The sequence below is a fragment of the Myxocyprinus asiaticus genome, chromosome 31 (assembly GCF_019703515.2).
Source record: "Myxocyprinus asiaticus isolate MX2 ecotype Aquarium Trade chromosome 31, UBuf_Myxa_2, whole genome shotgun sequence".
NCBI classification, from domain to species: Eukaryota; Metazoa; Chordata; class Actinopteri; order Cypriniformes; family Catostomidae; genus Myxocyprinus; species Myxocyprinus asiaticus.
In genome coordinates this window covers 25,817,298-25,835,486 of record NC_059374.1, presented here as the reverse complement: position 1 = coordinate 25,835,486, position 18,189 = coordinate 25,817,298, and the positions used below count along the sequence as shown (strand labels likewise).

The 18,189-nt window shown below is 40.8% G+C and overlaps 1 protein-coding gene across 1 annotated transcript in view; it reads right to left on the bottom strand.

The window, feature by feature from the left end:
- LOC127422379 (leucine-rich repeat-containing protein 75A-like) overlaps positions 1-17,953 on the bottom strand; it is a 36,205-nt gene extending 18,252 nt beyond the window's left edge. The window contains exons 1-3 of the mRNA XM_051665857.1: positions 16,392-17,953; positions 12,653-12,781; positions 5,634-5,746 (exon numbers count right to left, since the gene is read on the bottom strand). Coding sequence (XP_051521817.1) covers positions 5,634-5,746; positions 12,653-12,781; positions 16,392-16,646 — 497 coding nt within the window. The 5' untranslated portion in view covers positions 16,647-17,953. The remainder of the gene's footprint in view (positions 1-5,633; positions 5,747-12,652; positions 12,782-16,391) is intronic.
- Between the last annotated feature and the right edge of the window lie 236 nt (positions 17,954-18,189).

Sequence of the window (18,189 nt, the reverse complement as noted above, 5' to 3'; positions counted from 1 at the left end):
TATTTATTATGTATACTGTGTGTGCATTGAATACCTGGATGACACACTATTTGCCAAAATGAGCAGTATACAAAACAGCTTACTGCGTAGAATACTGTATGCCACAATGCAATATGCTGAACTTGACATTTCTTTTTGGTGTGATGGATGAACCAGAAAAAAATATTAGCTAGTTGTTTGACATCTCTTTCATGACTAATTATTTGATCAGGCTGACAAATGTTAAGACATTTTTACACAAAATTAAAAAGGTTTTTATTTCCCAGATGATAACTGAACTGCACTCACGGAATTCAACATGCAATGTGATGAGGTCATGTGACAAACGTAGTGACATCATGTGATCCGTGCTGAAAAGACCAGCACTGCTAGTCAACAGTTGATGTTGTGTTTTGGATGCTGGTTCCCCAGCACAGAATCCTGGTGTGCTGGTGTCCCCACCAGGCTTTTTAACTCGCTTAACCAGCTTTTTTAGAAAGAAGCTTGGTCTACAAGCTTCACCAGCAAGGTTTAGCTGGTGAAAAGTACGGCTATGCTGGTCAACCAGCTAGACCAGCACCAAACCAGCACTAACCAGCATAACCAGCCAACACCAGCATGGGAATTGCATGCTGGTTAAGCTGGTCTTTTCAGCAAGGATAACAATTTAGCATAGAGTTTGAAAGATTTAAAGCCTTTTGTTTCACTTAATAATTTAAAAAGATAAATAGTAGGCTGTATGCCGTATATACTGCAGTATTCAGTAAATATTCAGCCAGTGTTCCATTCTGCACAAAGCCTTTGTGTTTTCTCCTTGAATGCGTAAGTTAAGACATGTTTCAGCCACGTCACTAGTGAGTTAAGCTCTGAATTAAGTGTTTAGTTTGTCTTTAGTGTATCCATTGGCACAGGAAATAAATAGAGTCCAGTATTTTCTCATGTACACACTACACACATGCAGTCTGTGTTATGACTATATTAATGGCAGCTGGAAAGCAGCCATATATGTATGAGTCTACACCACAGAAGCATGTGTTAGTAAAAGACCACACGGCACACTGTGGGAGCCAACAGCTCTCTCATTCACTGACTCACTCTGCAGAGTAAACACTGCTCTTCTCATCAAAGAAAGGATTGGAGACTGCTGAAAACCTTGTTGAGGTACCCATTCACAGGTGATGAGATTTGGTATACACAGCTGCTCTAGCTGTAATAAAACATTAGATATTGTCCAATAAAACAGTTTAGGGACATCAGGAGTGCAGGACCCAAACCTCAAACGAGACGCTCCATTAGCGATGCAGTTTTTAAAACAGTAATTAATCGCTTAGTGCTGACAAATCAGTACATAAGCAAACAACTGGCAGAGTGATGATTCATTTTGACTGGTTGCTCTGCAAAGCCAGGGAGCCTTTTATTTTCATACCAACTAATCACTTTAATTAATGAATAAAGTGAGGCACTTGCGAGCAACTAGATTACAGTGTGTGGGCTGGAGGATATGTCCATCATCAATTTACAATGTGATCTCATGAGAATTCGAATGTATTCTTACGTTAAGTTTGTTTCAAGCAAACATACATTCTCTTATGTTTGCATAGACACTGAAACATACAATACTGACTGTAATACACCAATGGAAAGGAGGCGAGAACCGGCTTGACAATATAAATAATATTTAATGAGAAACTGAACCAAAAAGACAAACACACACAGGTGTCGGACAGCTGTCCGTAACTCTCTCTGTTGCACTGCCGTCTCCAGTCGGCCTTTATCCCTCTCGGGCTAATCAGCTGGATTAGGGGCCGGGTGTGTAGAATCACGACCCGGCCCCGCCCTCCGCCCTGCCACATTCCTCCCCCGTTCTCTCAGGCCGGGGAGCCCCCGAGGCAGTCCTCCGGCCCCTGGTGGACGGAACCCCCCGCCACATTTTCGGTGGATGGAAGGGGTCTCCCCTACCCTTGGCAGCGGTTCTCCCGCTCCACACGGTCAGCCAGGAGCCCCTGCCCGCTCGCGGTCGGCGGTCTCAGACCCCGGCGCGTTTCAGCGGCTGGTCGCTCCAGATGTTCGGTTAGGAGCCCCTCCTCCCCTCGCGGTCGGCGGCCGGGCTCCTCCGTCCCCCGGCGGATGGCCATGGCTGCTCTGTTGAATGGTAGTGGCGAGGACTCTACTATGGCGCATCCCTCCTCCTTCCCGGGTTTCAGCACCAGTGTAACACACCAATGGAAAGGAAGAGGCGAGAACCGGCTTGACAATATAAATAATATTTAATGAGAAACTGAACCAAAAAGACAAACATACACAGGTGTCGGACAGCTGTCCGTAACACTCTCTCTCTGACACTGCCGTCTCCAGTCAGCCTTTATCCCACTCGGGCTAATCAGCCTGATTAGGGGCCGGGTGTTTAGAATCACGACCCAGCCCGCCCTCCACCCTGCCACACTGACGTATTGACAGCATCTAAACGTCATCATTTTATATATTAACACCTATAGAAACTTACAAATGTTTATGGGTACTGTTTGAATTGATTAATATTGAATAATTCAAAGAATTCATCAGTTAATTACATTTAATTTATAAGCAGTGAGATTAGTTAAATGCCATCACATTTATTTAAAGCAGCTGACATTATAATATGACATTTTAATGGTTTCATTCAGTTCTGTGATTTCTGCTGCCCTATACAACATTTTAAAGGATTACATCACTTTAACCTAGACTAAACTTTAAAATGTTAAAATGAATAAAAACTCTGTAATCATTTAATCATTTATTAAGCATGTAATTTTATTATTGTTTGCCATGGGACACAAAAGGAGTTTTCAGAATATACCCAAAAACTAAATAAACCACAAAAAACACCGTAAAACAATAATAAAATTAATCCATACATTTTTTAGTTATGATCAAAATCTTCAGATTGCTTTCTGTAAGAACAGACCCAAATTCAAGCCTTTGTTCAACAATCTCCATCTCCATCTGTCCTAGCGCCATCGTGCCCGCTGTAACCATCAACTCGCATTGGTTGGTTTCATTTTCATTTTCATAATTAAAAAATTGCCGCCACAAAAAACATTGCGACCAGTGGTTTTACGGCAGTGATGTCGAATGCTCATTGGCTTTTAAGTGTCTCTGTTTGTGACATGCCGTATTCTGCGATGTATATGTTTGAATGAGGTATCACAGTGCCGTTATGGAGTACATTAGGAGAAGGTTTACAGTGATTAATAATTTAAATTCTATTCTCCACCCCACACAAAGCTATTGTATGCCATGAGGGAGCACATAGGATGCAGCGCATCGCCCTTTAGACTACTTTTGTACTGAATTTTGCCATTTTTATTGTTAAATTTATCTGCCTGTTACGTGTTTTATTTGCTTAATAAATGAGTATGATTAGGTTTGGGAGTAGGTGTGGGATTAGCGGCTGTAATATATATATATAAATTAATATATTGTATCAAAAATTATTGCTTCTGTACATTAATCTACTTGTTACATGTTTTTATATTGTTGAAATGTGGTTATGTTTAGAGGTTGGGGTAGGGTTAAGGGATCTAAAATATCTATAAAACAGTAAAAATGTACAAATATATATAATCGATTTGTGTATTCAAATATATTTGTAATGGATTCATCAATATTGTACGTTTCTAAAGCTGTAAATACGTAAAAATGTTTACATTATAGATACTTTCATACGTCCATATTCCACGTTTTAGTGTCTATTCAAACGTACAAACATGTACATTTAAATGTTACAAATATTAACATACACTTACGTTGGTACGTATATTAATGAGATCAGGCTGATTTAATTCAGGTAGCTTAAAAGACATGTTTGATATTCTCGTAGACAGTAATGAGATTAAATGGAGAACAAATGGAAAACTTTTTTTCTTGCTTCTCAATTTTTTTCTCCTAAGAAAAGGACCACAGTAATCTTGCATATGTCTCCTCAAGAGTGTCTCACACTATACTCAGATTTTTCAGTATACCAAAGTCTGCAATCAAAAGTCGGAAATTTCAATATGAAATCAAGACCAAATTATCTTAGCTTTTCCATCCACGTGAATTTTTATTTATCCTCAGGAAATGTAGAAGCATCTGAGAAAAATAAAATTAAACAAATGAAACATGAACTGTGAACTATTCAACTGTGAATTGTTAAGTCTTTACAAGCTTCTCACCCCAGAGCAAAATGTTCCTCTGGGGTGAGAAGAGAAGAGACTAGTTGAGATGAGAAGAGACAAGACAGGAAGAAATGAGAAGAGACATAAAGAAAAAAGACGTGGCACGATGTGAACACGAGACAAATAATTACGGATGAGAAGAGATGAGACTAGAAGAGACATGAAGAGATGAGAAGAGATGAGACAAGATGAGATTTGAAGAGAACAGACGTGAAGAGACGAGAAGTGAAGAGACAAGACGAAAAGAGGTGTGAAGAGAAGAAATTAGATATGAATGAGAAGAGACAAGAGGAAAAGAGAGGACAAGAGACAAGACATAAAAAGACGAGATGAGACACAAAGAGGTGAGAAGAGACCTGGCAAGAAAAGATGAGATGATTAGAAATGCGACGAGACAAGAAGAGACATGAAGAGAAGAAATTAGACGATTTGAGAATAGAAGAGATGTGAAGAGAAGAGACAAGAAAAGGCGAGACATGAAGAGATGTGAAGAGAAGTGACAAGATGAGAAAAGACATGAAGAGAAGAGAGGAGACATGAATAGAAGAGACATAAAGAAGAGATGAGTCAAGATGAGATGAGACGTGAAGAGAACAGACAAGAACACAAGAGAAGGGATGAGACGAGAAGAGATAAGACACGAAGAGACCAGGATAGAAGAGATGAGACAAGAGATGTGAAGAGCTGAAGAGAAGAGATGAGAAGAAAGTAGAAAAGACAAGATGAGAAAAGTCGTGAAGAGAAGAAACGAGACATTAAGAGACAAGAAGAGATGAGACATGAAGAGAGAAGAGACAAGAAGAGGCGAGATAAGAAGAAATAAGACAAGAGGAGATGTGAAGAGAAGGGACGAGAAGAGATGTAAGGGAGAAGAAACGAGACATGAAGAGACGAGACACGAAGAGATGAGAAGAGACAAGAAGAGGCATGGGGAGAAGAGACGAGATAAGAAGAAACTAGACGAGATGAGAATAGAAGAGATGTGAAGAGAAGAGACATAAAGAGATGGGAATAGAAGACAAGATGAGAAGAGACATGAAGAGAAAAGAATAGAAGAGACATAAAGAAGAGATGAGTCGAGATAAGAACAGATGAAACAAGACATGAAGAAAACATACAAGAACAGAAGAGAAGAGAAAAGATGAGACGTGAAGAGACGAGAAAAGATGACAAGAAAAGAGACGTGAAGAGACAAGACAATAAGCGATATGAAGAGAAGACACGAGATAAGACAAGGCATGAAGAGATTAGAGGAGATGAGATGAGACATGAAGAGATAAGAAGTGACGAGACATGAAGAGAAATGAAAAGACGAGAAGAGTTGAAAAAAGAAAAGAAGTGGACATGCATTGTAAACTAAGGCCCAAATGCCATTTTAATTTATTGTGGAAAGTAAGGCAGCAGATGCCCTCCCTGAAATCTGAGCCCCCTTTCTGCCTGTCTGTTCAGCTTTCTCACCAGGCCTGCGGCTTCCTCTTCAGCAGCCCCTGCCGTCTCCACTGTGAGTGTGGGCTCAGGTGGTAGGTCAGCTGACGGCACACCTTCTCCATGGAACCCAAAGAATCCCCCTCCTAAAACACAGAGGGAGAGAGTGCATAACTCAAGCCGTACAACACAGCAGGTTAACAGAGGCTGGCAGAAGATTAGGGACTGTCAATCTGGGTCCTCGAGGTAAAATATTAATTTAATTGACATCTGTGATGACAGAGGAGCAAAGCTATATGGACTGACTGACATGTCATTATCTCTATCTGGCTCTATCATTATGCCAGCTCTGTGAGTGAGTGAATGAGTGTGTGTACAGACTTTCCTATGCTCGTGAGGGCCAAATTTTTGTTAAATGTCCCCACTATTATAAAGAAACTGACTTGTAAAGACATCTGAAGTAGTCCTAACTTTTTAAAATGCTCATAAATCTAGCAAAAAATATACCTTCTGTACAAAATTAATAAAAGATCAAAGTGAAACTTAGGGTACGTTTACATGACAACGATGTACTAAAAACGGAAACGTTTTTCCCTTTACGTTTTTTAAAAGTTTTGCGTACAGACGACAACATCTAAACGATCCCCGTTCACACGGATCCGCGAAAACGACTAAAAACATTGTATTATGCATGCCAGGCCAGTAGTTGGCGATGTCACTTTGCAAAGAAACACTACGCGCCTGCGCACATAAGCATTCTTCCACAGAGCGGTGAATACAAACAATGAAGATGGCGATCCCTGGTCGTAGTAGTGATGCAGTAAATCTACACTTTGCTGGAGCAGCGTCAATAAACTCAAAATCTTGAGCAGCACAAACACAGTCCTGTAGTCCGCCATTGTAGTTTTGAATGTCTCACGCGTTGTTTTGAAGTACTCGTGCGCATGCCTATAGACTGAACACTTAATACGCGTGCGCATGACGTCACCGTTTTCACAAATTCGCGTTTTTGTATGTTTACACGGAGACGATAACGGCATCGTTTTCAAAAACTTGCACTTTAAAACCCGTTTTCAAAAGTTTGTAATTTCAGCCCCAAAACGACGTTGTCGTGTAAACGAACAGCCAAAACGCATAAAAAGTTTTCCGTTTTTAGTTGAAAACGTTGTCGTGTAAACTGCCCCTTAAAATAACAACATACTGTACTGTATGTGTTGCACACTCTGCCTCGAGTAACTGCCACACTACCTCTGGGTAGAGACGATTTATGTCAATATTTAACACCTACGTTACATCATGTACTCTTGCAGAGCTTCCAATAATTACAGTAAATCCACACCAGCATGACGTGATATTGGAACACATATAATTATTAAGACCTGCAAAGGTGAAATCTTGGTTATTAGTTCTCAGCAAGGTTACAAACCCCTCACACCTCCCAATAACTGTTCATCAACTCCAATGACATGCTGTTAACAAGAAAAGGTAACAGCCCAAAACTCTTTCTATGAATAAATGTACCATCACAATAGATTAGTTATGGGTGGGGGGGGTCCAATCTAACAGTAATTTTGTCTTGTCACAGTAATTGTAACTGAAATGTACAGAGGTTTATTACTATAACAACATGGATTTAGCTCAGGTAATAAAGTATGGGCACTGAGAGGGCACTGACCACACATGACCGGATTACCAATTATCTGTAGTCTTACTAGACAGCACTGTACTGATATTCCTCAAGCCTTCTGGTAAGGGGTTTGTCTTAAAACCCAACATTAAGTATTAAATTTATGCAATTAATTTACCCAAACCACTTACATTTAGTAATTTGGCAGAAACTTAATACTTTTGTACACTTTATACTTTAAAAAAATGTAAGTATGACAAACGTTGATACAATGATGAAATATTCGCCATTAAAATCTAACCGACAGTGTTGAAGTCATTGGGATATTTGAATACTGATTTACAATTGATCTGCAATTGGTCTTCTTGCTTACATCTATTTGCATAGTGAATTGCAGTGTGTGATCTTTTCTTTCTTGCATCTAATTGACCATTATAGCCATCATTACAGTTACACTGCAAAGAACACTGTATCTCTGTGCACAGCAAACGGAAAACAAGAAACACACCGAGTGTCATGACAACATCAAAGCAGCTCTGATGCAGTATTTTAAAAATAATGCAGAACCAAAACCTAACCCCTAGGCTAAGCTAGTAAAAACAGGGTGGGGTCCAGTAGTAAAAAAGCTTTTTTTTGCACTTTTTTTATTCTTTAATACAAATATTTTCATTACAAAATATATTATCAGCATAACAATTTGAGCAAAAGATTGAAAAATGTACATGCATTTCAGAATTTCCATATAATGGTGTTTTATTGACAAAGTCCAGGAGGAGCAAGTTCATTTAATCCGACCTATCACACAGCCAGAGTATATAAAGAGCTGCTTACCTATTGAGAGTTTCTGGCATTCGGCCCCGCCCATTGCCCACGAACAGACCCATGCAATTGACTCAGATCATCGGATTGCAACTCCGCTGCAAAGCATTTGCCTTCATCAGAACAGCTCTTCCGTCTAAATCATCTCGTTTAAACAGAAGCTGCCGCAGTAGCTCATTCGTTTCACAGCATCGACTGCTACCACGTTAAGTGCTATTTTTACTCTATCTTTCCTCCTAATTTGTATTCACTGCAACTGGCTGCTTTGACGCTGTATGCATGTGAAACCGCTCTCTACGACTGTTCATATGTTCTCATCTAAACTTTCCACCCGGAGTGGACCATTCGCATGAAGCTGATTCAGCAAACCGGCTACTTCGGTGCTGTATACATGCGAAACAGCTGTCTATGACTGTTCATATGTTCTCATCTAAACTTTCCACCTGGAGTGGTCCGTTCGTGTGAAGCTGCTTCTGCAAAACGGCTACTTCAGCGCTGTATAGATGCGAAACAGCTGTCTATGACTTTATATATGTTCTCATCTAAACTTTCCACCCCAAGTGGTCCGTTTGCGTGAAGCTGCTTATGTAAACCTGCTACTTCTGTGCCTCATACATGTGAAACAGCTCCCTGCGTCTGCTTATATGTTCTCTCATCTACTTTCCACCCAAAATGGTCCGTCACGAGAGCTTGCCTCCGTGAACGGGCGCTGCTCCGGCTTCACGCTACTCAAGCTCAATTACAGCTCTATTCGAATGTGTGAAACAAAGATTAATTTTAATTCAACCATAAAGTCAATGCTCCACAGCGTTTCAATCCGGTTCTCTCGCACAGGTTCTTCCTGTCAGCCACGTTGCGCAGCTTGTTTAGGGCGTGATCCATTCAGCGATTCCGTTCGTCATCTTTTAGCATGAATATCACGATTGTTCTACCTTCGAGGTGCCCATCAGAGTGCGATTTATTCCATTCGAATGCAGGGGCAATCATGTAACAGCGAACTCCTTCCAATCAACTGATGCTCTAATTACAACTTCTTTCCAAACAAATGCAGACATTTTTACTCCGACTACACTTCAGCTCACCACAGCTATATACTGCCTCTGTCCAAACAGACACGAGCCAAATTTGGCTATGCAAAGGGAGTTTCCTTAAATGCATCATATATCACTTCCACAAGAATCTAGTGTCCTAACCGTTGTATGCCGTGTGGGCCCACGCCTACTGATTCAGTTGCTCACAGGTTCAGCAAGCTCAGTATAATACAGCTAAAACATTCTCACATGAAACGCACGCTCTCCCATTGAACGCTGTGCAGTCCCACGCCTGAGGATTCAGCCCGCTCATATCGCAAACGCACATGCAAGCATGTACCCTGACATTACCTCTAACAAGAGCATTTATTTTCATTTTCAATGAAAATCCAGCCCTTCCAATCGCTAGCACACTATCTCCATTACAGAGGATCCCACTTAAATCTGGCATCTCGGGAAAACTATACTCAAGCCATTCCTTCCATATAGGCGCCGCAACTGCAGCAGCCCAAAGGCCTGCCCGAGCAACAAATCCGCTCACTAGGCCGATGGTCATCTGATGCATTCAGTAGTTACATACGTACAAACCATCTCCTAATCAAGAAAGTGCACCTTGCACTAATAAGATAAAAAAGGGGGAAGGGGCCGCTCGCTCTACCTTGTCCATATTTCAGGGGCCTTCCCATTCGGATGCTGCGAAGGGTCCACCCCAGTTGGCACGGAAGCCCTCCCATTCGTACTGCTGTGAAGGCCTTCCCACTTAAATACATTCAAGGGCTGTCCCGTTCAAATCACAGTGAGGGACCTCCCATTCGGATGCTGCGAGGGTCCACCCCGGCTGGCCCGGAAGCCCTCCCATCCGTACCGCTGAGAGGGCCCTCCCACACACATATATCCAAGGGCTGTCCTGTTCAAATCACAGGAGGGTCCTCCCGTTCGGATGCTGTGAGGGTCCTCCCTGGCAAGCCCTGAAGCCCTCCCGTTCGTACCGCTGTGAAGGCCCTCCCACACACACACATCAAGGGCTCTCCCATTCGAATCCCAGTGGGAGTCCTCCCATGCGAATGCTGTGTGAGCTTACTACTGTCGTTAAAATCAATCGGTTCCTCTTATTCCTTCCAACACATCACTTCAGTGCTATGACGCCAGTGACTTGCTGTTCCATTTCTTGGCTTCTTTTGGGGGGCATTCGAGCTCAGGTCAAGCCTCGAGCCCTCCGCCAGGGACAGCAAGCCACATATGTTTATGCTATCCTCACTGCAGGATTACATTAACTTGCAAACTACTGAATCAAACGCTAAGATTCTGGAATTCTCCCTTTTATTATGCTGATAATAAGGGGGTCATGTCACCACCTGATTTTGGGGTTCCCTCACCTCCAACATACCAATTTAACCCCTGCACATAACCAATGAACAAATACAGGAGAATGTCCCTTACACTTATCTATACTACTCTTCTATATGTATCAGCAAAAAATAGACTTTATACAGAAAGAGTTGGTGATAGATTTCCAAATGTGTCCCCTTTGTCCAGATCGCAATAACAAAGAATTTCATCAAGGACACACTGTCTGTGCTCAGGTGCCTGTATCAGTACTGAGTCAAACAAAATACATCAATATGTAAATCAATCCTGCAATCACATCTCTTCACTGCAATATGCCTTGACCTCTGCAGTGGATCAGATGGAAATCCACTACTGTGGATGTTGAGACATCCAGAAAACACACTGTATGTGTTGGTAAAGACGGGTGGCTGCTGACGATGAAATTAGCAGTGCCACATGGCTGGTCAGCTCTGGTGCACATCCCCCGCAGACAGACACTGGGTCCCCTGGCAATGAAATCATACACCCAGCATGCTGTAACAGCTCTGAGAGCGTAACAGAGAGCACAGCTCTCCCTTCGTCATATCACTGAGCTTATCTTTACATTATTTTTCTCCATCTTGCTTGTGTTCATCTTCACTTAAAGTAACGGTCTTTCAATTGTGCAAACACCAAATCTCCCACTGTAAGCTGACATTTCATTATATTCAGTTAAAATGACTTCATATGCATATTTCTGAGGCTGGTATTATACAGTATATACAGTGTGTGTGTGTGTGTACTGTTTATATATGTATAAAGTGTATATACACTCACTTAGCACTTTATTAGAAACACTTTGGTCCTAATAAAGTGCCTGACATGGTTTTCTACTGTTGTAGCCTATCGCCTCAAAGTTCGACGTGTTGTGCATTCTGAGATGCTATTGTGCTCACTGCAATTGTACAGAGTGGTTATCTGAGTTACTGTAGCCTTTCTGTCAGCTCGAACCAGTCTGGCCAATCTCTGTTGACCTCTCTCTTCAAAAATGCATTTCCGTCCGCAGAACTGCCACTTACTGGATGTTTTTTATTTTTGGCACCATTCTGAGTAACCTCTAGAGACTCTTGTGCATGAAAATCCCAGGAGATCAGCACTTACAGAAATAATCAAACTAGCCCATCTGGCACCAACAATCATGCCACGGTCGAAATCACAGAGATCACAATTCTTCCCCATACTGATGGTTGATGTGAACACTAACACTAACACTAATGATTCTAATGAAAAAAATGTCACAATGCAAACAATCTTAATGGTCCTATAATAAACTAAATATAATTTCTTATTTCTTTGCTTTTTTTGTGGTGGATATCACTAGGATGTATTCTTGACAGGTTTTGGTGAGATTCACTCCACCACATTTGTTAGAGAAGAGATGATTAGCAGCACAGCGAAAAGAAAGCAATCGCCAACATCCACAGCATTGTTTTGGTGGACGTCAGGTGTTTGTGCAGCTCTAAATAGGAGCAGAGCTGGATGTTATGGTGTGATATAGTGCCTGACTTGCTTCATTAAGTGCAGCAGCAGCATCAACAGCGGTCTTGGAAGAGCGCTGACTGGTCTTTAGTGTGTGTGACTCATCCACAAGTAAACCTCCCTCTGCCTGTACCCTCTTCTCTCTCTTCATCTCTGTTTCTCCATCACACAGACACTCACACATGCCTTAGCAACTCAGTTTCATCCTCTTTGTTGCTCACTGCACTGGAATGGTACGATTTCATACTGTGTGTCATTTTGCTGTGCTTTCCTGCCAGTGCTATAAAACAACTTCCATAAAATGTTATCATAATACAACATACTAGTGAAATGCCCAGAAATTCACCAATAAAGCATGCAGACATGGTGTGTGTTTGTATCTGTGTGCCTGGGACTAGATTTAAGGGGATAGTTCAACCAAAAAAATTTGAATTTTGTCATCAATCACTCACCGTCATGTATGACTTTGTTTCTTCCAAGGAACAGAAAAGGAAATGTTTGGCAGAATGTTAACCGTAGCCCATTCACTTTCATTGCATCTTTTTTCTATACAATGAAAGTGAATGGTGACTGAGGTTCTGGCTAAAATTTCCTTTTGTGTTCCATGGGAGAAAGAAAGTCATACAGGTTTGGAACAACATGAGGGTCAGTACACAGTGTCATAATTTAAATTTTTGGGTGAACTATCCCTTTAAAATGTCTGTGATTATCAAAACTGGGCACTATACCGTTTTTGGGCAGTGAACATATTTGGCCAGGCTAATTATGAGGTCATGGGTAATAGGATCCACCAGGTTGCGGAAACTGGCATATCGGTACAGAACATCGTCCAGAGAGGTTGACTCCATTCCCAGATCCTGAAAAAAAGACACAATACAGGGAGTTCATGAGAACTGGAACTGAAGACTCTTTACTTCAGTCTGCAAGAAACAATATTTTCAGCGTATCACAACTAATGCTTATGTTTGACTTTTCAACCTGCCATCTAAGAATCTTTTAGTTGCAGGTATAGGGTTAGTTGCGGGTTGCAGGTTAGTTGCAGGTATAGGGATAAAGTTATCAAATTAAATATGTGAAATATTTATTGGAGAATTCGTCATCAAGAATGATTATTTATCAAAACAGTACAAGATTATTTGAAATGATCTGTGTGTAACCTAATTAATATTCATTACTTTCCTGATGTCACAACTGGACATCAGGACTGGACATTGAAACAATGTGATATCCATACTGAATTATTGTCAAGCTAAAGGCGAAAATTACAATTATAGATGTCATTTCTGTATATACCTGAAGGCCATGTCTATACAGCATACTAACAATATCCGAGTTTATCTGTTCATGTATATGTAAATGGCCCTGAAATCATAAACTTCAGTTCAATCAATGTAGCCCTAACTTGAAATGTCAAAATTTGGCCTTAGAAGGAGAAGACTTTATTGTCAGCACTGAATAATTGAAAACAAATCCTTGCTAAACTGAATGAAAAGTTAATCTACAATATTGAACATTTGCAATTTAAAAAGCAACGTGGGGATCAGCAATTAAAAAAATTGCAAATGTGTGTGGGGGTGAGAGCTTTAAAGCCAGAGCCAACTAATCAACAATGAACAAATGGAAAATGGGTGGGTGCAAATAAAACAAGCAAATCATCATTAGTATGAAAAAGAGGAAAGGTTTCTCTTTGTTGAGAGAAAAGGAGAAATATTTTCCTGTTTAAGACCTAGGAGGTGACTGAGTTTCTACTTAGTAATAAATTTCCCCCTACCTGGATAAAACACTGGACTTTAACTGTGGACACTGAGAGCAAAAGCCTTTTGGTTCATCATTATCCCTCTATGGAGCAGAATCTTGATTAATCGATTTCCATTTAATCAAAGCCCATCCATTTTCATGGTTTCCGGGCAACAAGGTACACTTGGTAACCGCTGGACAAGAGAGATGCTATACCATTTGACTCCCTTTCTTGCTCATTATGTGCTTTATCCCCCATTGTAGGATACACAGCAATTTTATTCTGGTAAGAATTTCTAATTTACTTGGGGGAAAAAAGCATCCTTTCAGGAACAAAGAATGCAGTGTGTTTCAAAACCGCATGTTGCTTCGTCATTGCCCAACAATTCACTTAATAAAACCAATGGAGGATTAGAAATCCCCATCAGTCCAGTCTCAGCTAACTAAGTGCAGTGGAACTGACTAAAATGACCAATGATTCTATTAGATGATCATTAGTCTTGCGGAAAATTTGATACAAAAATATTGAAATAGGGGCAAGAATTCTTGCAGCATATGACCAGCATTTACACTATACTGGTACTACTGCCACAGTATAGAGCTTCATGCTTATTGACATGTTCCATAATCACTACACAAAGTAAACAGTTGGTATTTATGCAGTGCATGTTCCAGTGTCGCCATTTTTTGCTGTGTCTGATCTCACAGGTTCACTGTAGCCAAATGGCTGTCTCAACAGCACTGAATTCTGTGACAAACAAATTCAAACTCTGTAAAGCTGCAAAACTATACCTTGTTGGCAAGCCGAGTGCCTTACTGTGTCTCAGATGCTTCTTCTATTCAAAATACACTCACTGAGCACTTTATTAAGAACACTTTGGTCCTAATAAGGTGCCCGACATGGTGTACTATTGTAGCCCATCCGCCTCAAGGTTCGGCATGTTGTGCATTATGAGATGTTATTCTGTTCACTACAATTGTACAGAGTGGTTATCTGAGTTACCGTAGCCTTTCTGTCAGCTCGAACCAGTCTGTGTTGAACTCTCATATCAACAAGGCCTTTCTGTCTGCAGAACTGCCACTCACTGGATGTTTTTGTTTTTGGCACCATTCTGAGTAACCTCTAGAGACTGTTGTGCGTGAAAATCCCATGAGATCATACAGAAATACTCAAACCAGCTCATCTGGCATCAACAATCATGCCACGGTCTTTCCCCATTCTGATGGTTGGTGTGAACATTAACTAAAGCTCCTGACCCGTATCTGCATGACTGTATTCACTGCACTGCTGTCACACGATTGACTGATTAGATAATCGCATGAATATGTAGGTGTACAGGTGTTCCTAATAAAGTGCTCACTGAGTGTATAAGCACTGTATAAACTGTGACAGCAATGATGTGATGTTATATTTGTACTGTGCATTTTAACAACTTCTGCTTGCACAGAGACAGATATTTGAACTCTCCTCATACAATATCACCACCTTAAACTGACAGGCAGTTCTGGCCTCTTCATTGTGATTCTGTTGTACACACATGCAAAGTGTGGATTTTGCATGGGGTGCACTCTACTGTAACTCTTAAAAAAAAAAAAAAAAAAAGAACATAATAAAATATAAAACATTTGGGTAACATCTTACAATAAAGTTCCATTCCTTAGCATTTGTTAAAGGGATAGTTCACCCAAAAATGAAAATTCTCTCATCATTTACTCACCCTCATGCCATTCCAGATGTGACTTTCTTTCTTCAGCAGAACACAAACACAGATTCTTAGAAAAATATTTCAGCTCTGTAGGTCCATACAGTGCAAGTGAATGGTGGCCATAACTTTGAAGGTCCAAAAAGCAAATAAAGGCAGTATAAAAATAATCCATACAACTCCAGTGGTTAAATCTATATCTTCAGAAGTTACATGATAGGTGTGGGTGAGAAACAGATCAATATTTTAGTCCTTTTTTACTATAAAATTCACCTCCCTGCCCAGTAGGTGGCAATATGCACAAAGAATGAAAAACAAAAAAGAATGTGAAAGTGGCCTTGCCTTGCCTTAAAAAGGACTTAAATATTCACCCACCCACTCACCCACACTTATCGCTTCAGAAGATGTGGATTTAACCACTGGAGTTGTATGGATTACCTTCATGCTGCCTTTATGTGCCTTTAAGTTCTGGCCATCATTCACTTGCACTGTATGGACCTGCAGAGCTGAGATATTCTTCTAAAAATCTTCATTTGTGTTCAACAGAAAAAAGAAAGTCATACACTTTTGGGATGGCATGAGGGTGAGTAAATGATGAGAGAATTTTCATTTTTGGGTGAAACTTCCCTTTACTGCATTAAGTATCATGAACTAACAATGAACAATCTATGTGTGCATTTATTAATCTTTGTTAATGTTAGTTAATAAAAATACTATTGTTCATTGTTAGTTCATTTTTAAAAATGTAGTACTATATGTTGAAATTAACATTAACCAAGATTAATAAATGCTGTAAAAGTATTGTTCATTGGTAGTTCATGTTAACTAATATTGTTCACTAATATTTGAATGGATGCTCCACATACAGTATGTTGTATGCCACAGCACACCTGAGCACATGGCAGAACTGAACAATGAGATGGAGACAAAATTGACAGATAGGCTACATTTATCAACTCTGTTTACTTTCAGCAACGCTGAAATGCTTTGATTGAGAATTGGAATCATCATGGACTGATACATGTACCTGCCGGAGAGTCTTCAGCATCTCTGTCGCCTCATCGTGTTTCCCCTGCTTTGCCAAAAGCATCATCTCTTGTATCATCCCGATGCGTCGCTGGTAGGGAGGAGGAGTCCCGCTGCTCCTCAGTTTATCCCCTGATCTTAACATTAAAGAGGCGAGGATGTCGCCCCGCTCTTTCGTGGGTGTCCGTTTCCATCCTGCGCTCTGAGGACTCGCACCAGCCTCCTGTCCCGCGGCCTTCGTCTGCTTCGCTCCCATATTTGGTAATAGAGGCTCAAAGGGCCTCCTGACAGTGCATACTTTCAAAATGCGTTCACATGAATAGGATAGCAAATGGAGGTAACTTTTAAAAGTCCTTTACATTCGCTCCTATAGAGTTTGTGTGAAAATGGTATATATGGGGCAGTTCGGTTTGAAAAGCTAAACGCAGCGCAATTAATATAACGCAGGTGTCTCGAGACGCGTTTTTAACAGTTGACGTTCTTTTTAACTTGACACGCCGTTTTAAAAACGCGACGCAACTGTCGATGACGTCCGTCTAGTGCTTGTTTACATTGGAAAACGATTGAAAAACAGTGCAGACCGACACTGTTAATTTCGCGCCAATTATCTGCTCACCTCACACCTGCCATCTCACAGCTGATACAGGAAATAACCTTAAATCAATATATGAATGTATGGAATAAAACAATAAACACTTGCAGCATATGACGTTTTATGACGTTTGAATTTGCAAGAAAAATCTATAACAAAGTGCTCACTCAACAACCAACTTTTACATCATTCACACCTGACTCGTGTCACGTCCGTTGTTCAATTTTAGAAATGATTGGTTCCGCATGCGCAGAATAATTAGAATTTTTTTATTTGGTCATTTTAAGTTCTTTTTTAAAATAAGGTTTATTATGCCAAATTTGCAACAACTAGTATCCCAGCCCAATTAGATAAAAGCTCCGTGAATCAAATGTATCTATTCTGTGGAAAAACTTTAGTAATCCTCGATCCCCTCAGGTAGGGAAGAGATCAGATAAAGCCTGCAGCATGACCGCAGATTAGGAACAACAGTCCCGTAAACCTCCAGAAAGTCTGCCAGTCCCGTTCAGCAAACAATTACAGCACAATCTTGCAGAAGGAGGATTCGTTTTCCGCCCGTGTTTTTATTTCAGTCGTTGTTAGAGCGAACAGTTCCTCTGCATTCTTTCTACATTCGCGATGTATGTTCCTTTATGAGTTTAGTCGACGGCAGTACTGCTGTGGACAAGGGCATGTCAATATTTACGTCCTCCTTGACTGTTTTCCTCCCCGCACAATTCACCCCAGTATTTCCACACACCGTAGCCCGCAGAAACATCAGTGTTCAATTCAGTTCCCGTTTGATAATGACCTCTCCCAGGTGAGTCCCGTCTGAGGGTTGGGTGTGTTTTTTTTTTACGGAGAATGAACGATTTCCAATCACTCAGATGGAGCGGGTCTCGACACAGGCTCGATGGGAGGGGTGGAGCGGTCTGCAACATCATCCACTTGTGTTTCATGTCGAGAGCCATTGGGACTTGTCCAGTTCCGCGCCACGCAACATAAGATAGACATTTTAACACTTATAAAGAAAATGAAATAATCACTCACGTCACGCCACACAGAATGCATGCTTCGTCATAGATTCTCCTAAAGTCCTAAAAAAAATTAAGTGACTTGTTCACTGCGTTGTCAATAGGCTGGTAGATTTTTCTTCGCATTTCTTTGCTGACATCTGGTGTTTAACAAATGGTATGTCTTCTTGGGGAAGATGGACCTCAGCTGTTTT